The sequence below is a fragment of the Manis javanica genome, chromosome 5 (assembly GCF_040802235.1).
Source record: "Manis javanica isolate MJ-LG chromosome 5, MJ_LKY, whole genome shotgun sequence".
NCBI lineage: Eukaryota > Metazoa > Chordata > Mammalia > Pholidota > Manidae > Manis > Manis javanica.
Genome location: NC_133160.1, coordinates 29,639,729 through 29,661,815, shown reverse-complemented (window position 1 = coordinate 29,661,815; position 22,087 = coordinate 29,639,729). Strand labels below are relative to the sequence as shown.

Below are 22,087 nucleotides of genomic sequence, written 5' to 3'. Positions count from 1 at the left end.
ATGGAGGTAGAATAAAGATGTTTCCAAGGGCACCAAGTATTCATTAAGGGACCATCTCCTGGCAGCTTTATCAAGGCCATCTTATTGACTCCACACACGAAACAGTGTGTCTTCTAGAATTTTTTATTTGATGTATTTTTATTTGAAATATGTATTTATTTAAAATCATAGCTTACAAAGAAATCACAGAAGGCAAGCAAGTGCAAACAAGGCCATCTAAAGGGAGCACCCAAAGAGTCAAAGGTAAACAAAAAAGCAATCTTGAGTGGGTTTGGGTTACGTGACCAGGAAGCAAGCTTTTAAGTGGAAACAACTTCCAAAACTGATATAAATTCTTTGTAGTTTTAGCCCATGTCAGACTTAAGCCTAGGCTAGTGAGTACTGAATTCTTTTCTGCCCTTGGTAAGGAATTTAAGTCTGAAGCCATACATTTTGTTTCTCTTCCTGCAGGAAGAGCAGAACACAATTGCACAATGCATATATAACACTGAAGTCCCTGGTTTATATCCTGGTCCCAGCACTTAGTGAGGTATATAAAGTTGGGCAATTTAGTCAGCCCCTTTCAGCCTCAGTTTGAAAACTGAATGAAATTGTATATTTTAAAAATACTCTTTCCATTTTTTGAAGAGTAAAACCTTGAAACGTCACATATTTAATGTGATTATTTAAAAGTCTAGCTGAGGCAAATGTATGGATTCATAGAGCAGAGCTAGGATTTGTCAACCAATTGTGCACTAGGTAATTTACACACTCTATCACTGACACCTATCCAGAAAAGGATTCATTCAATTTATCTCTCAAATATTCAGTGACCTCTATCTGCTGAATACATCATACATTGCTTAGCATTTCTCTAATTGTATTCCAAAGATAAAAACCTGGGCACAACCACAATCCATCTGATCAAAGATGCAAAAAGGTGGACTTATTGTTTTCTTCAGAAAGCAGGTACAATTCTTACCTGATACTTTCTGTAAAATTCCATCTTACCCTTGCCTTATAAGCTCACACTTAAGCCCATACTAACGTCTGTGGAGCCTCTGCAGAGATGGACACACTGAAAATAGAAATAGAAAGTGAAAAATAGAGAATTACTACCCTATTTCCTGTCAGCCAAATTAGTACTGATGGCCACACACACAAAAAAAAAACAACAACAACAGGAAGTCCAAAGCCACCAAAACAGCTTGCTGGCCATGCCTGCCAGGAAATGTATCTGGAAAGGAAGAAATGTGGAGCCTGCATGTGCTTCAGGATAAACTTGGGGCTCAGGTTAGAAAGGCTCATGAAGCCCCTTGACTAGCCTTGTCATATAACTGCATTTGCTTCCTTCTGCTCAAAACAAGTTTTCTTGACAGTAGCCCACCAGAGCCCATGGCAAGGCTTTAAGTCTGGTGATGCTGTGTCACCTCAGCTGAGCCGAAAGACTATAGGTAGTTCCAGGTATTGTCAGAACAGTGGCCATTATTTTCCTGGAAGCTATTAGCCCATCTCCAAAGAACGCTAAAGCATTACTGACCCTTTAAATTACTCCCGTTTGCCTACATATGTTGTAGAATTCTCAAGTGATTTCCCAGTTCTATGAAATACATAGCATCTCTTGTTTCTGTTCTTACATCCTGGCAATCAGCTCATCAGTTTAATGGTAAGCCTGCTGCACCTCTTTGTGTCTCAGACCACTGTCCTGAAAATACAACCTTTAGCACATTTGGCTCTCTGGCCCTGGATATAATTGACTGAAGAGGAAAGGAAGTGTTAGAAGTCTTCAGATGTGAAACAATGGTACCTACATCAAAGTAGGAACAGTAGAACTAAAAGTGGAAGGAAGGAAAAACACAGGCTTGTCTGCTCTAACTAGGGAATATACCCCAAGCACATCTATTCCTCTGTTACTATTACCCTTTTGCAAGCCACCCTTCTGCAAAAGCCCTTGCATGGATGTAAGGCAAGTTACATCTCCTTCCCTTTCTATAGGTTAAGTTACAACAGCTGGAAACTTCCTGTGCTGACCAAGAGAAGGAACTGGCCAAGGTGATGGTAGTAATTTCAGTATTACTTCTCCCAGAGGAAGGAAAAGTTGATGTTCAGTTAGACGATGCAATACATTCTGCAATTTAGCCTCTTAGTCTTCCTGCTTCTGCTCTTACCCTTAATCTACTTTTCACACATAGAAAAGACTTATTCTTTAAAAACACAAATCAGATTATGTCCTTACTACTTCGAGTTCACACCTGGCTTCTCACTGCAATTGAAATAAAGAACCAATCTCTAGAAGCTATAAGGCCTTACATAATCTCACCCACGTCAACCTTTCCCCACCTCATCTCCTCCTTATCAGGTGTTTCTCCATGCTCCAGCCACATAACTTCCACATACACACTACATATGTGCTCTTTCACAGTCTTGGCTCTTGCTGCAACCCTGCATGGGAGATATTTCTTCCAAATCTCCATTTGGCTAATATTTACCATTTAGATTTCAACCCAGTATCATCTCATCAGACAGGACTTCACCTATGATAGCTCTCATGCCATCGATATCACAACATTTCTCTGTTTGTATTTCTTTCATAGCATTTATCATTATCATGTTGACTTATCTGTTAATGTCCCCAACTAGAATGTCAGCTCTGTGAGGCAGAGACTCTGCCTGTCAGTCCTGTTCACCACTATATCCTTTCTACTCTCATGGCCCTCCGCCCATCACTCCAACATAGTGACCAATATAGAGTAGGCTTTCATCAAACAAGGAAGGAAAAGAAGAAAGAAGGAATATGGAGAGCAAAAAAGGAGTGAGCCGTAATTATATAAAAGGAAAGGGAAGAGTGAAGTTATTCAAGATTGATGTTTTTCCTAAGAGAAATAGCTAACAAGGAAGGAAGCTAAGAATTGTAGTTTAAGCATGAGTGGAGCCCTGATGAATGCTAAGGGCTTGGGAGTGCAGAAGGGTAGGCTAGCCAGAAGGACGCTGCATGGTTTGACTCTCCTCCAGTAAAAAGACATCTGATATCATATCTGATGCACATCAACCACCTGTAAGATAACCTTTGAGACAGCATTTCAGAATGGAATCTTCTTGCACGTTGAGTTACCCATCTCCTTCCCTTTCTATAGGTTAAGTTACAACCTTCCTGGAAACTTCCTGCGCTGACCAAGAGAAGGAACTGGCCAAGGTGATGGTGTTAATTTCAGTATTACTTCTCCCAGAGGAAGGAAAAGTTGATGTTCAGTTAGACGATGCAATACATTCTGCAAATGATTAAGTTATATAATAAGGTTCCAGATCCAGAACTATTATGGGGTTTAGGAGGGGATGAAGGAAAGGAAGATAAATGCAGTCTCCTAGGTTTCCTTCTCTTCAATAATTTTTACAGGATATGCTCCATATCTGTATCTTCAACAAATTAGTATCTATTCTTCTCCCAACTGTCCCAAAATAAAATTCTCCCCAAAATAAAGCTTATCTAGCCTCAGAAAAGAAATGAGTTCATATACACATCAAAAACATATTTAGAACAATTATAAAACTACATTTAGAGTCTGGGATTTAGGAGGAAACAAGTATACTCTGGTTCTTAGAGAAATTTCCTGAAAGAAATTTAAGACTAAATTTTGGTTTCCCATGTAATGGAAGACTATGCATTTGTGGCCCAGCTCTGCAAAGATCAGGTCATCTGCATTAAGGTACAGTTTCTTGGTAACAGGACAGAAAAGGGTTTGTAAGGTACAGGATAATATGAAACCAGGCTTTTCAAAGAACACTTTCTAGAACAGTATTAACTCTTCAAAGTGGCATTACAAAGGGACTTTGTGTCCCTGACAACCCACCACCAATATCATTCTGTTACAGCCCTGGTCTCCTGACCTCTGGGCTCTTAAATTCCTTTCATGACGCCAATTACCCAGGGACCTGCCTGGGAAGGTAGGAAGTGTAGCAAGTGATCAGGAGTGGTGGTGGTGGTGGGGGCTGGAAAAGGAGACCAAACATTCATGTTACCATGTAATAATACATGCTTCTGATGATTAGAAAAAGTGTAAGGCTTCTAATTAGTAATTGTGGTTTCTTTTATTTCTCTTGGAAAATGTACCAGGAAACTTCAAAGAACATTGAAGAAGAAGTAGAGACTCGGCTCCTTGAGAGAGAAGTGTGAGTTTTGACAAAAAAAGGAACTTCTTGGTTTTAGTGGTAACTATCTCAGCCTGGATCAGAGCAAACATTCCTCTGACCAATTCCTACTTGGGACTGAGTGATCCCCAACACCACATCTCTCTCCCTTCTGTTAGTGATTGTTTGACTCCCACTAAACCACACCAACTTTAGAATGCAGGTCCTTCTTCCATCCTTCTTTAAAAAACCACAGAAACACATCTCCCCTCATGCTTTTATCACATTTTCCACTATTCAGGTTTGTATTAAGGCCAGGGATATCTGACTTTAAAAGGGTGGTGGTCAGGCACTCTGATGAGTAGGACATTCCTACTTTCACAGAAAAGCCCTGTAAACTAATACCACCCTCATTTCCCCAAAAACATAGAGACTCAGCCATATAAGATAGGCATGAAACTAACCTCTAGACACATGAAGGCTATCATATTATAAAACTCAAACTGTACACTATATTAACTACTAAACTATGACCATTAAAGATTAGAAATGGTAAGACAAAAGCCCCTCCTTTCTGAGTTTGTCTAGAATTGAAATAGTGAGAAAACAAAGTAAAAAATCTCACTTCCATTTCTTGGCCCCTTTTTAGAAGTTAAATCTTAACTTAGGCGAGAAGTACTTACACTTATTAAATATTTTAGAATCTTGGGATCAAGGTAAAGAGACCCAAACTTCATACCACCTCTAAATAGCTCTGGTATGCATTGTGGCCTGGGAGGGCCACAGGGTACCAGGACTTAGAATTCTGAAGGATACCTTCAAGTTTCCTGAGAGCCTTCTTGAACATTAAGTATGGCTTCACTGCTAAGTTTCTAGAACAGAGCTGCCCAGTAAAACTTTGTACTATCCAGTAAGTTGCCACTGGCCACCTACTGAATACCTGAAACATGGTTAGTGTGACTGAGGAACTGATTTTTTTTATTTTAATTAATTTTAATGTTCATAGCTACATGCAGCCACTGGCTTCCATAGTGGACAGCACAGCTTTAGAGCATAAAACTTTTTAAATAATCATTGTGTAGTATGAATATTTGAGTGTACTTTATTCCATCCCTATCTTGGTTCATTTCCCCCTAGATCAAAAGTCTTGAGCATGAACTCTGCAAGAAAAGAATACAACAGCCAAAATAATAAGGTGAGCGTTCCACCCTGTGTCCTTTCAGGGCCACTGCCTGTCAAAGTTTCCAAAACACTATGAGCCATGAAACATACACAAATCTTCCCATGTGCATTTTCCAAGAACAGTACTAAATATAATTTCAAAGCATTCCAACCTGAAACAAAGAAGACAACTGTAAATGACATGTCCTCGTAGAAACTAGTCTAAGACCTAAGAAGGTTCAGAACGCAAGCAAGAAGGAACATTAACCGAGGGTATGCTCTACAGAGAAGGGGCTAATATATGACACATACACCACACTGCCCACCTCCTGCAATCACAGAGCTCTTTCCAGATGATCCCAACTTGGTCCCAAATCTTTCAAAACACAGAGCACCAGGGTTACCTGTCACTATCTGATCAGAGTTTCCCCATGAGTTAACATAAGAAGTCATCACTTCCTTATGACACAGCTCCAAGTCTGTTCATGTTTAACATTGTGATGTCACCAGCACATATGCAAAGGTCAGAAGGACATAGAATTGGATGCAGAGCATCACGGCTCTTTGCCTGTTTGGCATTTTGTGGCAGCAAGTTCACAGGGCTAAAAGACAAACTTTTATTTAACTTTATTTTTGTAATATATATTGGTTTTAGAGGCAAGGTTGACATTCACCAGAAATTTTTTGGCATGAAATATATGGTCTTGATAATCTCAGAAAAAAACGAAGTCCTCTTTTCCTAAAAAGCAAACATCAGTAATCCACCATTGTCCCTGGAGTCATCCAGATGTTTGAGTATATGTCAGACATGCCCACAGTGGCCATGACTCCAATTGTTCTGAGCAAGTTATTCTGGCCCCTCTCTTGCATATACCACTCAGCAAAAAATTTAACTGGACCCTGAAATTAACTGGACTCCCCCTCTCTAGGATGAGGTTTAGCATTCTTTCTGATATGTCCCATCATCTATCCCCAATGGTTCATCAAAGTATTCTTCTGACTTCCCATCAGAGGAAAAACAGAGTGTCTTCATCAAGATTATGAGAGTCCCATGATGGTCCCGAGCCCTGAGTCTGAGCCGTCTTTACAGAGACGCTCCCTGGGCACTGATTAGAGGGCACTTCACCTCATCAGACTCAAGCTATAGAACCAAATTTGTAAAACATAGTTTCTCATGATTCCAATTCTATGAGCCTTATTTACACAATTTTAAAATGTGATCTTAATTCCTCTATCTTTTAATCTCCCAAGGAAGTTAAAAGGAAAATGAAATAACTAAGAAAATATTTTGTAAAAGAAATGCCACAGAAATTCAGGATATATCTTCATCTTTACATTTTTTATACCTTTTGAAACTTATCTCAGAATATATTGTGTGGTTTCCATAGCTTGTTCATTCCCCTAAGGGTTCCTGGCTGAGCAGAAGGTAAGCAAAGAGTTATGAGAGCCCAGAATGTGGATTCCCAGAGGTCCCAGGCTTCAGGCCTGGCCCTACCACTTACCAGCTATATAACCTTGGGCAACAGACTTTACATTACTATGCCTTCCTTTATTCCTATCAGTATATAAGAAGGTGATACAAAATTATATATAAATATGTAAGTGTATATATATATATGCATATGTATATATAAATAATGCACACACATATATGCATATATATGTATATACATTGCCTTTGAAAACTTAATCTGTTTATGCTTATGAAAAAATTTGTATGGTATCTAAATGTAACATAACTAATGGCTCACTGAATATTACTTGACAGTGATGACAGCTTCCAGAAATTGTTTATTTATCAATGTCCTTTCTTCTTCTCCCAGGACAATTCTCTCCAAAAGAAGGGAATATGGCTCTGTAAAAGGCAAGTAAATATCTTTAAGCAAACTTTCTGAAAACTGGGAGATCTTCTAGCCATCCTGCAGATGACAAGGAGAACCTTGTATGCACACTCACACACGCTCTCTCTCACATACACACACATACACACAGTCAACAAACTAGTGTCATCAGTGACCACATTTCTCAGTTCTAATGCTATGACTTCTTGCCAAAAGGCAATGACTAATCTCATTTTCCAGCATTAGCAGCCAACAGCCTAGTAGTCATCAGAAACAGGAATCTTATCACCTAAAAGAGATGTGGCAAATCTCATACTCCCTCTTTCTTAACAATCTGAATTCATTTGATGTATCTTATTCCCCACTAGAGTCAGTAGATTAGAAATGGGGTTCATAAGCATAGTGATTGGGTTTTCACCCTACTGTATGAGATTTGCCTCCCTCAAACCTTGTCACAATGTCAGCTCTTTACCCCTGACATGAAAAATATATACATACATAGGGAGAGAACTTCTAAACGCAAGTATACTGCTGCCAAATAACAGTTAAAAGAGGAAATGATTTTGAAAAAAAGATAAAGCACCTAACAGTATCCAGCACATCATAATTGCTCAAAAATATTTGTTAACCTGAGTAAGAACTCAAGATTCAAACAACTGAGTGCATATTGGTTCTGAAGGAATCACTGTGACAGCAAAAATTTGTATTCATGTAGCCCTTGCATTTTCAAGAAAAGATCAAATTATGTTCAATATAATCTGTTTAAGAAGGCATACAGAAACATAGATTCAAAGTGGTATAAAATATGATTTAGAAAGGGTTCCATCAAAATGATTAACATAAAATTATTGGTGTTTAAAGGTAATTTCCAATTGTCTAGAATATTGGCTTAAGGGGGATATCCCTTCATACGAGGTAAATGAAGTACTACATATTTTGATATCCCTAAATATAGTGTTCCTGGAACAACTAGTAGAATTTTTCCTAGAACTCCTAGAACTGCCTTCACCTATACTTTTAACATCAGTGCCCAGCATGGAATCACCCATGTGGACTCCCAAGGACTGTCTGCCTTAATGAGAGTTGGTAATCTGGAGGAGGATGTACAAGTTTAGTTCAGCAAACTACAAATACCTTTCCTCTTGTTTTACTCGACCATTCTGTGGGGCACTGGTATGATGGCCGTTAACTCAGGAGATTAAAAAGTTGGTTATTCCTAAGATTGTCCCTGGGAATGTCACCCAGAACCTCCTTGTGAATATTGTCTCCAGCTTCAAGGTGATTTGCAGGAAGGAGGAAGGAGGTGTGTACAGGGCTCTGATTCTAATTCCAAGATACTTTACTAGCATGGATCCTGGATCCTGGCTCTAAGATCAACTCTAGAGAAAGACCTCAGAGAACTGGTGGGGAAGGGGTTCTCTTTGACTAGTGAGTGCAGGTGGTGATGAATTTGTCCTGGGGCTGGAGGCAGCCCAGAACAGCTGGATAAGGTTAATGTAGGAAGGAAACAGTGGTGGTTTGCTCATGCAAATCATAGCAACACAACAAGGGCAAAAAAATTCATCATTTAAGGAAGAAATCAAGACCACTATAGGGAAATCAAGACCACTATAGGGAAATTTAGAGAATTGTGTTAAGAAATATTAAAAGTATCATGAATGAAAGAAGAGAAATACCATGATCCTGGATAGGAAGCCTTAACATCAGAAATATATCAGTTGTCACCAGTTGATAAATAGTCAATTCAATTCCAATCAAACTCCCCAAAAGATTTTTCATGGAATTGAATGAAATGATTCTAAAATATAGTATATTTGGAGGAGTAAAGGGTCAGAGATAACCTGGAAATTTTAAAGAAAAGCAGTAGGTGGGGAATATGCCATTTCAGATATCAGAACTTACTATGAAGCTACAATAATTATGATAGTGTGCTACTGGGACCAGACTAGGAAAACTGAACAATCAAACAGAACAAAAAAGGAGCTTAGAAACAGTGCACTTTTAGACCTTTGATATGTAACACTAATTATATGTCATAGGGGAAAGGAAGAATTGTTCAAAAATATGGAAGGGAAAACGTTATCCAAATAAGATAAAAAATGATATCAGATCACTAACATTCAGCATATATAAAAAGCAAGCCCAATGTGTTAAAGACTTAAATGCCCACAAAAAGAAAGAAAGGAATCTTTAAAATTCAGCATAAGTTATCTATTCCCACTTAACAAATTACCCCAAAACTTACTAGTTTCAAATAATAAACATTTTGTCATCCCATAGGTTCTGTGAGTCAGGAATCTTTGAGTCATTTAGCTGGGTAGTTCTAGTTCAAGGTCTGTTGTGAGGCTACAGATAAGATGTTGGCCAAAGTTACAGGAATTAGAAGGCTTGGCTGGGGCTAGAGGATCTATTTTCACACTGGCTTTTTTGCTGGATTTTGGCAAGAGGTCTCAGTTCCTCATCACATGCACATCTCCACAGGGCTGGTTGAGTATCCTCCCAATATGACAGCTGGTTTTCTCCTGAGAGTAAGGAAGAAGCTGCAGTGTCATTAGTACCTAGTCTAGGAAATCATACACTGTCACTTCCACAATATTGTATTCTTTAGAAATGAGCCATTAAGTCCAGTCCACATCCCAATGAAGGGAAATCTCATAATGAGAGGAGTATCAAAGAATTTGTGAACATATTTTCAAAATGCTACAAATGAAGATAGAAGTATCTTTCAGGCCTTGGTATAGGGCATGGATTTTTAACACGACATAAAAAGGATTGATTCTAATTAAAGGAAAGGTTGATAAACTAGACTTTATTAAAAATTATTAACTTTTGCTCTTCAACCCTTAGAGCAAGTCAAAGTCAGAAAGTAGAGGGAAGTTATTCAAAGTACACATGAAAAAGGATTCATATCAAGAACATATAAAGAACTTTTACCATTTAGTAAGAAAAGCTCAAACAACCTAGAAGATAAATGGCAAAAGGAATACATAAAACCAATAAACCTATGCACAGATATTCAGCATCCCTGTTCATCAGGGAAATACAAATCAAGACTATAATGAGAAATTACTTTACACCCATTTGATTAGTGAAACTTTAAAAATCTGATGGTTAAGTGTTGGAGAGGGTGCAGATTAATATAAATGTAGACTCTGCTAGTGGGGTATAAATTGGTGTGACTACTTCACAAGATAATTTCAGATAATGATAAATACTAAAAGAAAATAAAACACAGTGATGGAAGATAGTAACTAGCAAGCCAGCACAAGGGAAGGACCACATTTACAAGGGGTTGCTGGGAACGGAGACAAGATTTAGTGGGAGACATTTGAATATCAAGAAGGAACCAGGTGTGCATTTAGGTATGACTTACTATTTTGTTCCTGGTTTTCTAACATCTGGCTAGCAGTTTCTTGCTTTGGCTTTGTCTTTTCAGGATTTTTCAATTTCTCTTTTTCATTACCCTGTTTTTCATCACACTGCTGGGCTACTTGTTTTTCGACATAAGCTTCATAAATCCAGATCTCCTAATCAACATACTACCCAAGATACTGAACAGGAGCACCTTGTGGAGGCTAAGAAGCTTCCTCTCTGCATCTCTCACACTTCAGACTGAGGACGTGCTGCCCCACTAATCCCCAAAAAACATCCTTGCAAAAAGAAGGCAAGTGGTACCTGACTGTGTACACTAGGAGATGGTGGAACTTGTAGAGGGAAGATGTTTTCTTCAGTTTTTCCCTTGAGGTTTGCCTACTGATTACCTTTCCTCCCATGTTGTCTTTCCAAGATAGACCTTGCCCAGTAAACAGCTCTGTCAATAGATTTCAGTGGCTATAGGATAAGCTAAATAGTATGAAATAGTAAACAAAGTAGACCATTTTCAGAATAATGTCATAGATGCTAAGCAAAGTTAGAGTCCATCAATACTTCTAGTTAATCTTAAAAATGTAAGAGACTGAATCTCTGCAATGCAGATGGCTCACTACTGATAATTAGAACTCTATAGCAGCAAGTGACCTTAACTTAAGCTAACATACAAATTACAGCAAAATTTAAAAAAATATATTGCCTTATGGAACTAAAAATCTGAGGTTTCAGGCATGACTGAATCCAGAAGTTTCACCAGCGTCCTCAAGGCTTACTCTCTCTCCCTCCTTTCTCTGAATGGGCATTGCTCCTTTAAGTGGCAATATTCTGCCAATAACCTAAATCCTATGCTACCAAGTTAGCAACTTCAGCACAATCAGTCTTTTCCAATAGCTACAGCAGGAAAGACCAAAGAATCTGTATTGGCTGAGGTCAATTGCCTATCCCTGTCCCATAATCAGCTGATCATGTGTCAGCAAAGTCATCCTTTAATGAAAGGCTTAAAGGCATCTTGTACTACAGATAAATATTTCAAACAGAAATGACCAAAAGGAAAATAAAAATTAAGCAACTTTCTTAATCTGGTAAATTGCCTAGAATGAGTAAATTCTTAACCCCAGGCCTCAGAGAAAACAAAATCCTTTTCTCCTGGCAATTACTAGAGTAATGTGCAAATACGCATTGTCTGACAATACAAGTCACTGAGCTTTTACCTGGCACCCTAAATGGAAACACCCTCCACCATCTCAAAGAGCAGCACTGCATGTGCAGCTTATTCCCACACTGAGTGGCAGTGGCATTCTAGCGTCCAGGGGAATCTGGCAGTTTCTGCCCAGTAGGTGTGGCCTTAGTAGGTGTTTCATTAAACCAGACTTCCTTCTTGGCACAAGGGGAGGATAAGGTATGGCCAGCTCCCATTTACCATTGTCCTGCCACATGATAGAGCAAGAAATCCACTCCTCTGCACTCATGAATTTGAGACTTAGAATCATGAAACAAAAAGTATTTTCACACATTGTGATTTCAGAATCACTTAAGAAAACTTTAAAAAATTGTTCCTTTCATGTGTATTTCATTATTCATCACTGTTTTCTCTGCTGTAGCTAAGTGAAATAATGCTGAGAAAACAGTCAAAAGTTGTTAGGAAGGACACAAATCCCTAAGAACATCTTGAAGTCCATAATTGCCCTTGTTGTTGGATTAAGTAAAGGTTGACTATATCATTCAGGGTAACACCCAGAATACAAAATTGAGAATGAGAATTCAGAGAGTGGAGAGAACTAGCAAAAATAGTTGCTCCCCGGTGGAGCCAAGATGGCGGCATGAGTAGAACAGCGGAAATCTCCTCCCAACACCAAATATATTTTTGAAAATACAACAAAGACAACTTTACCTAAAAGAGAGACCAGAAGACACAGGACAACAACCAGACTACATCCACACCTGCGAGAACACAGTGCCTCATGAAGGGGGTAAGATACAAGCCACGGCCCAGTGGGACCTGAGTGCCCCACATCCCAGCTCTGGGTGGGAGGAGAGGAGTCAGAAAGGGTAGGGAGAGGGATCCCAGGACTGCTAAATAGCCAGCCCTAGCCATCCGCACCAGAGCGCAGACACAGTGCATGCGTGGGGTCCTGGATACTAGGGAAACAGGACAGTAAGACCTGTGAGCAGGTCCCTGCAGCTGGCACTCCGGGGACAAAAAAAAGCGAGTGCTTCCTGGAAGTCTTAAAGGGACAGGGACCCCACTGCTGGACAGAAGCATCCTGGGACACTTAGTCAAGCAGCAGGGTACTCCGGGCACCCTAAACCCCTGGATATCAGGGAAGCTCAGAGGCCCCTCATGGAGATAAACAGCCTCCTGGCCATTCCCCCTCCAACACGGCTCCACCATATTGGAGCAGCAGGCCGAGGCAGGCCATGCCCAAAGCAACAGCGGAGATAAACTCCATAGTGGCTGGGCAAGAATTAGAAGCCCCGTCTGTGCACAGCTGCCCAGCACAAGCCACTAGAGGTTGCTGTTCTCCCCAAAGAGGAAGGCCACAAACCAACAAGAAGGGAACTTCTTCCAGCTGTCACTTGTGCCAGCTCTGCAAACTATCTCTATCGCCATGAAAAGGCAAAATTTGAGGCAGACAAAGATTACAGAGACAACACCTGAGAAGGAGAAAGACCTAACCAGTCTTCCTGAAAAAGAATTCAAAATAAAAATCATAAACATGCTGACGGAGATGCAGAGAAATATACAAGAGCTAAGGGATGATGTCCAGAGGGAGATTACACACATCTGGAAGGAGATTACAGAAGTGAAACAAACTCTGGAAGGATTTATGAGCAGAATGGATAAGATGCAAGAGGCCATTGATGGAATAGAAAACAGAGAAAAGGAACACATAGAAGCTGACACAGAGAGATAAAAGGATCTCAAACAATGAAACAATATTAAGAGAACACTGTGACCATTCCAAAAGGAACAATATCCATATTATAGGAGTACCAGAAGAAGAAGAGAGAGTAAAAGGGATAGAAAGTGTCTTTGAAGAAATAATTGCTGAAAACATCCCCAAACTGGGGGAGGAAATAATTGATCAGACCAAAGAAATACACAGAACTCCCAACAGAAAGGACCCAAGGAGGACAACACCAAGACACATAATAATTAAAATGGCAAAGATCGAGGACAAGGACAGAGTTTTAAAGGCAGCTACAGAGAAGAAAAAGGTCACCTGTAAAGGAAAACCCATCAGGCTATCATCAGACTTCTCAACAGAAACCTTACAGGCCAGAAGAGAATGGCATGATATATTTAATGCAATGAAACAGAGGGGCCTTGAACCAAGGATACTGTATCCAGCACGATTCTCATTTAAATATGAAGGCGGGATTAAACAATTCCCAGAGAAGCAAAAGTTTAGGAAATTTGCTTCCCACAAACCACCTCTACAGGGTATTCTAGAGGGACTATTCTAGATGGGAGCACTCCTAAGACTAAACAGATGTCACCAGAGAAAATGAAATCACAGCAAAGAAAGCAGACCAACCAAATACTAACTAAAGGCAAAAAAATAAAATCAACTACCCACTAAAACCAGTTAAAGGAAACATGAAAGAGCACTGAATAAAACAACCAACATATAAAGAATGGAGGAAGAGGAATAAGAAGGGAGAGAAGAAAAGAATCTACAGACAGTGTATATAACAGCTCAATAAGCGAGCTAAGTTAGGCAGTAAGATACTAAAGAAGCTACCCTTGAACCTTTGGTAACCACGAATCTAAAGTCTGCAATGGCAATAAGTACATATCTTTCAATAGTCACCCTAAATGTAAATGGACTGAATGCACCAATCAAAAGAGACAGAGTCATAGAATGGATAGAAAAGCAAGACCCATCTATATGCTGCTTACAAGAAACTCACCTCAAACACAAAGACATGCACAGACTAAAAGTCAAGGGATGGTAAAACATATTTCAGGCAAACAACAAAGAGAAGAAAGCAGGGGTTGCAATACTAGTATCAGACAAAATAGACTTCAAAACAAAGAAAGCAACAAGAGATAAATAAGGACATTACATAATGATGAAGGGCTCAGTCAAACAAGAGGATATAACCATTCTAAATATATATGCACCCAACACAGGAGCACCAGCATATGGGAAACAAATACTAACAGAACTAAAGGGGGAAATAGAATGCAATGCATTCATTTTAGGAGACTTCAAATGCCACTCACCCCAAAGGATAGATCCACTGGATAGAAATTAAGAAAGGACACGGAGGCACTGAACAACACACTAGAACAGATGGACCTAATAGATGTCTATAGAACTCTACATCCAAAAGCAACAGGATACACATTCTTCTCAAGTGCATATGCAACATTCTCCAGAATAGGCCACATACTAGGTCACAAAAAGAGCCTCAGTAAATTCCAAAAGATTGAAATTCTACCAACCAACTTCTCAGACCACAAAGGTATTAAACTAGAAATAAATTCTACAAAGAAAATAGTAAGGCTCACAGACACACGGAGGCTTAACAACATGCTCCTAAATAATCAATGGATCAATGAACAAATTAAAATAGAGATCAAGGAATATATGGAAACAAATGACAACAACAACACAAAGCCCCAACTTCTGTGGGACGCAGCGAAAGCAGTCTTAAGAGGAAAGTATATAGCAATCTAGGCACACTTGAAGAAGGAAGAACAATCCCAAATGAATAGTCTAACATCACAATTATCAAAACTGGAAAAAAAGAACAATGAGGCCTAAAGTCAGCAGAAGAAGGGACATAATAAAGATCAGAGAAGAAATAAACAAAATTGAGAAGAATAAAACAATAGAAAAAATCAATGAAACCAAGAGCTGGTTCTTTGAGAAAATAAACAAAATAGAATCAACACACATCAACAGAATCAGAAATGAGAATGGAAACATCACGACAGACTCCACAGAAATACAAAGAATTATTAAAGACTACTATGAAAACCTATATGCTAATAAGCTGGAAAACCTAGAAGAAATGAACAACTTCCTAGAAAAGTACAACCTTCCAAGATTGACCAAGGAAGAAACACGAAAGTTAAACAAACCAATTATGAACAAAGAAATAGAAACGGTAATCAAAAAACTACCCAAGAACAAAACCCCGGGGCCGGACGGATTTACCTTGGAATTTTATCAGACATACAGAGAAGACATAATACCCATTCTCCTTAAAGTTTACCAAAAAACAGAAGAGGAGGGAATACTCCCAAACTCATTCTATGAAGCCAACATCACCCTAATACCAAAACCAGGCAAAGACCCCACCAAAAAAGAAAATTACAGACCAATATCCCTGATGAATGTAGATCCAAAAATACTCAATAAAATATTAGCAAACCGAATTCAAAAATATATCAAAAGGATCATACACCAAGACCAAGTGGGATTCATCCCATGGATGCAAGGATGGTACAACATTCCAAAATCCATCAACAGCATCCACCACATCAACAGAAAGAAGGACAAAAACCACATGATCATCTCCATAGATGCTGAAAAAAGCATTTGACAAAATTCAACATCCATTCATGATAAAAACTCTCAGCAAAATGGGTATAGAGGGCAAGTACCTCAACATAATAAAGGCCATATATGATAAACCCACAGCCAACATTATACTGAACAGTGAGAAACTGAAAGCATTTCCTCTAAGGTTGGGAACAAGACAGGATGCCCACTCTCCCCACTGTTATTCAACATAGTACTGGAGGTCCTAGCCACAGCAATTAGACAAAACAAAGAAATACAAGGAATCCAGATTGGTAAAGAAGTTAAACTGTCACAATTTGCAGATGACATGATATTGTACATAAAACACCCTAAAGACTCCACTCCAAAACTACTAGAACTGATATCGGAATACAGCAAAGTTGCAGGATACAAAATTAACACACAGAAATCTGTGGCTTTCCTATACACTAACAATGAACCAATAGAAAGAGAAATCAGGAAAACAACTCCATTCACAATTGCATCAGAAAGAATAAAATACCTAGGAATAAACCTAACCAACGAAGTGAAAGACCTATGCCCTGAAAATTATAAGACACTCTTAAGAGAAATTAAAGAGGACACTAACAAATGGAAACTCATCTTATGCTCTTGCCTAGGAAGAATTAATATTGTCAAAATGGCCATCCTGCCTAAAGCAATATACAGATTTGATGCAATCCTTATCAAATTACCAACAACATTCTTCAATGAACTGGAACAAATAGTTCAAAAATTCATATGGAAACACCAAAGACCCTGAATAGCCAAAGCATTCCTGAGAAAGAAGGATAAAGTGGCGGGGATCTCACTCCCCAACTTCAAGCTCTACTACAAATCCATAGTAATCAAAACAATTTAGTAACTGGCACAAGAACAGAGCCACAGACCAGTGGAACAGATTAGAGACTCCAGACATTAAGCCAAACATATATGGTCAATTAATATTTGATAAAGGATCCATGTACATACAATGGGGGAATAACAGTCTCTTCAACAGATGGTGCTGGCAAAACTGGACAGCTACATGTAAGAGAATGAAACTGGATCACTGTCTAACCCCATACACAAAAGTAAATTCAAAATGGATCAAAGACCTGAATGTAAGTCATGAAACCATAAAATTCTTTAAAAAAAACATTGGCAAAAATCTCTTGGACATAAACATGAATGACTTCTTCATGAATATATCTCCCCAGGCAAGGAAAACAAAAGCAAAAATGAACAAGTGGGACTGTATCAAACTAAAAAGCTTCTGTACAGCAAAGGACACCACCAATAGAACAAAAAGGTACCCTACAGTATGGGAGAATATATTCATAAATGACAGATCCGATAAAGGCTTGACATCCAAAATACATAAAGAGCTCACCCACCTCAGCAAACAAAAAACAAATAATCCAATTAGAAAATGGGCAGAGGAAATGACAGACAGTTCTCCAAAAAAGAAATTCAGATGGCCAACAGACACATGAAAAGATGCTCCACTAGTTATCAGAGAAATGCAAATTAAAACCACAATGAGATATCACCTCACACCAGTAAGGATGGCTACCATCCAAAAGACAAACAACAACAAATGTGGGTGAAGTTATGGAGAAAGGGGAACCCTCCTACACTGCTGGTGAGAATGTAAATTAGTTCAACCATTTTGGAAAGCAGTATGGAGGGTCCTCAAAATGCTCAAAATAGACTTACCATTTGACCCAGGAATTACACTCCTAGGAATTTACCCTAAGAATGCAGCACTCCAGTTTTGAAAAAGACAGGTGCACCCCTATGTTTATCACAGCACTATTTACAATAGCCAGAAATTGGAAGCAACCTAAGTGTCCATCAGTAGATGAATGAATAAAGAAGATGTGGTACATATACACAATGGAATATTATTCAGCCATAAGAAGAAAACAAATCCTACCATTTGCAACAACATGGATGGAGCTAGAGGGTATTATGCTCAGTGAAATAAGCCAAGCGGAGAAAGACAAATACCAAATGATTTCACTCATCTGTGGAGTATAAGAACAAAAGAAAAACTGAAGGAACAAAACAGCAGCAGAATCACAGAACCCAAGAATGGACTAACAGTTACCAAAGGGAAAGGGACTGGGGAGGATGGGTGGGTAGGGAGGGATAAGGGGGGGAGAAGAAAGGGGGTGTTATGATTAGCATACATAATGTGGGGGGTGGGAGAAAGGGGAGGGCTGTGCAACACAGAGGAGACAAGTAGTGATTCTACAACATTTTGCTATGCTGATGGACAGTGACTGTAATGGGGTTTGTGGGGGGACTTGGTGTAGGGGAGAGCCTAGTAAGCATAATATTCTTCATGTAATTGTAGATTAATGATAACAAAAATAAAAGAAAGAAAAGGGGGATTACTCCCTGAAAGGATAAAACTAACTGCAAATCAACGATTAATGCATGCTTTACATATCCTTAATTTTGATCTTTTAAAGGGTGTCGGATGATCAGCTATGGAAGTACATTTTTCTGATAATATTCCTTTCTCTTAAAAAAAAAAAGCAGTTCCTGTGTGGTGATCTCCAATAGGTTCTTCACAATGGTATAAAAGTCATGTCAAAGTGTGGGCAAAGGGTTTGTTTGTGTTTATACAGAGGATCAAAAACCTAATTTGGCTACTCAGAAAGTGAATTAAGATACGATATGAAGAAGAACTTCCAACATCAACATCCCCTGGAAGAGTCATTCCAGAAGATGATCATCAATAAACGTCAACAAAGATCCTGGTGCTGTTGCAGTTGTAGCTGCATTCATCCCACCGGTTCCTGGACTTGCCATTGGAATGAAGAAGGAGATATCTAAGCTGGCCTGTGCATACAGTAAAACAACAAATTTGACCGGACCTATACTGTCGGAACTCAACCAAGAATTAGGAGAAGTGCAAGTTGCAGTGCTCCAAAATCGTGCAACTATAGACTATCTACTGTTAAAAGAACGTACGGGATGTGAACAGTTCCCAGGAAGGTTTTGTTTTAATTTGTCTGATTTTTTCAAACTATTCAAATTCCGTTAGACAATATCCATTATATCATTTATAAGTTTTCACAAATGCCTAGGGTGCCTAACTGGTTTCACTGGATATGGCTGGTGATTGTAGGTCTGCTTTTGTTATGTAGCTGTATTCCTATTCTGTTAATGTGTGTACACAATTTAATTAGTAGTTTGTTAAAACCTATACATGCTTATGTTACTCTACAAGAAGATATGTCAAAGAAATAATCAATCTTCCCATGTTTTCGTCCATCTGCTACCTCTATAGCTTTTCTTCTTCCTCCCTAATTACAACCCTTAAATAGAATTTGTGCCTCATATCGAATTCACCGAGTATCACAACTCCTCCAAGTGGTAAAGATACCTCAAGACAAATGCTGGGCATAGAAGCCACAGGGCATAAATCTGCAGAGAAGTAAAAAGCTAACCTTCTCAAAGAATATTGCTTCTCTCTCACTTATCAAATGTACATTTCCCTGTATGGCCCAGAAGACAGCTGGTTAGCCAGAGATGGGTAAGATTCCTCAAGGGAGGAACAACCTAAGACAGGCACAGTCACAGCGGGGCCATCAGGTGAGAAATTGGGGATCAACAGAGGTGAGGCTTAGAACCTCACCCCCCTGTTTTGAGAAAAATCTTCTGCATCTGTGGATATTTTGTTGCCCTTGTCTAGCTTGGATTAATACTTAGTCTATAGGCACAGACCTGATCATCTACATTTGCCCTCTTACAGCACTAAATTATGTTATTTACCTTTATCTTGCATCTACCTACCACTTCAGCATTTTATTTAAAAAAAATAATAATAACAATAAGGGAGAAATGTGGGATTCACATATAAATCAAGTATAAAAATCAAACGAATAATCATATCTGACTTGATTGTTTATAGTTCATGATGCGTAAATCAAAACTGAAAGTCTATGTGATATGACTGCCCTTGCACTGTTCACCATGTAAGAACTTATTCACTATGTAAGAACTTGTTCACCATGTAAGAACTTGTTCGTTATGCTTCAGAAGATTGGAGACTGTTGAGAATTGGGCTTGGGGTTGATTATGATTGTGCATTGAGTCCCCTATACAGAATTTTATTGTTGTTAACAACCATTTGATCAATAAATATGAGAGATGCCTTCTCAAAAAAAAAAAAAAAAGAAGTTGTTCCCAGAATGTAAAGTGGGTCAGCAAAAAAAAAAAACAGTTTCCACTATGTGACATAATTCCTGTAGACAAAGATTCTGGCAACTTTAGATATTTTTATTAAAAAGATGATGATGATGAGGGGGGAGCAGGGGAGGGAGGAAGGAAGGAAGGAAAAAAAGAAAGAAAGGAAATGAGGTTGATCCCTTAGCAGTGTCAACTTCCGACAGTGAACTGCTGCTCTGTTCTACATGACTACTTCACTGCAGCCATTGACTGTGCTTCCTTTAATTTTATGATACTGAGAAGCAGAAGTTTTCTAAAGACAAGCTTCAGTGGTTAAAATCACTGTTGTAAAAATTCCTTCTGCTAAGGAGCAAAACTAATGGAAGTTCTTCTGTGTTTGCAGTGAAAACAGGGAAGGAGCATTCACATGCAGTGTGGGATTAGAACCTAGGAACAGATGTAGGGGAGGTCAGCTGCTATGGCTGGACTACTTGATTCTCCTGCTGAATATTTACAGGTGAGACTGTCTGCAGGTGCCAGGAGCTGGCCTCCCAGTATCTTGGCCATTGTAAACAAGGAGCAGCTTGCTTTGTCTCTGGAGCAGTGCGCTCTTCCCTCATGATTTGACTACGGCTAAATGGCTCCCTCAGAAACAGCAGAGGGCACTGTTCCATGATAAATGCAGGCTCTCCTCAGCTGTTTCTTTACCATAGGTATACATTGTACCCCTGCAAACTGCCAGCCAGATGAGGGGGCAGGTCTGATAACAGCAAAACTGTCCCATTTTTCACAGGGTCATTGGCCAGATCTGGGTTTGAACATCAAGAGCATAAATGATATAGTCTCCTACCCCAGGTGCTGAGTCACTACCTACAATGTAATCTGCCTAATATCTTCAGAATATGTGTTCTAAGTGGAAGGATTTCCTCACACGGTCTCTGCCCTTATACGTAAGCCCACCATGGAGCAGAATTCCACAGTTTGATAAGTTCCAAAAAGAGATATCACTCCACAGTGCTATTTATATTAAGTTTTATAAATAAATAAATTTAAGATTCATGGAGACAGAAAAAGGATGTATGTTGCTATTTGCTGTACAGAAACTGAATCACACCCCCCTTGGTCATGTTTATTGTTTCAAAATCCCCTTTCCTCCTGACTCTGGAATCCATCTGTCTTCCTTTTCCTGCACAAAGCTTTAAAAAAAATTGCTACTAAAGCCAGTCAGCTCTCCCTCTCAGACTGTATTTTCCACTCAACAAAACCAAAGCTTAGGAGTTGACCTGTAAAATAAGCTGAGTTCGTCTGACCACGCACACTAAGATGTCTTAGCAGACCCAGAAATAGTTTTCCATAACACTTATTCAGCCCCTTTATGACAAACATGATGTTAATGACCATTAATTCCATTTATTGAGCATTTATTATGTGCCAGACACATCACTAAGTGTGTTTCACTTGCATTATTATATTAAATGCTCAGAGTCTTCCAAGGTAGATACTATTATGCCAGTTTACAAATAAGGAAGCCAATTCAGAAAGCAAATAAATGGAAGTCATGAGTTAAAGAACCAGGATTGGTGCCTGAGTCTGGCTCCAAAGCTTCACCTGTAAAAAACCTCTATTGCTTTTTGACAGCAGACGTCGACCAGATAGCTGGCCAGGGAGAGGTTGGTATACAGTCCGGAGTGGTGGGATGTTCACCCACCTGTGAAGAGGGGGAATCCCAGCCTTGGCTGCATTTATAGAATTACACACCAGAGAAACTCTCAGACAAATCATTGAGTTGTAGGATTGACAGGGAATTTAGAGACTGTTCATTCATTCAGGCCCAGTAAGATACTTATTTACCCCTCAAATCATGTAACTTGCCAGTGATGGAATCAGGATAAGAACCTGGTCTCTTGA

At 39.1% G+C, this 22,087-nt stretch overlaps 1 protein-coding gene and 1 pseudogene across 1 annotated transcript in view; both read left to right on the top strand.

Moving 5' to 3' along the window:
- Positions 1-4,150, top strand: part of LOC140849722 (transmembrane and coiled-coil domain-containing protein 5A-like) — a 40,571-nt gene extending 36,421 nt beyond the window's left edge. Inside the window, exons 5-8 of the mRNA XM_073238065.1 lie at positions 172-243; positions 1,975-2,031; positions 3,624-3,680; positions 4,079-4,150. Coding sequence (XP_073094166.1) covers positions 172-243; positions 1,975-2,031; positions 3,624-3,680; positions 4,079-4,150 — 258 coding nt within the window. The remainder of the gene's footprint in view (positions 1-171; positions 244-1,974; positions 2,032-3,623; positions 3,681-4,078) is intronic.
- A 3,340-nt stretch (positions 4,151-7,490) lies between these two features.
- On the top strand, positions 7,491-7,586 carry LOC118972293 (small nucleolar RNA U13; annotated as a pseudogene).
- The last annotated feature ends 14,501 nt before the right edge of the window (positions 7,587-22,087 follow it).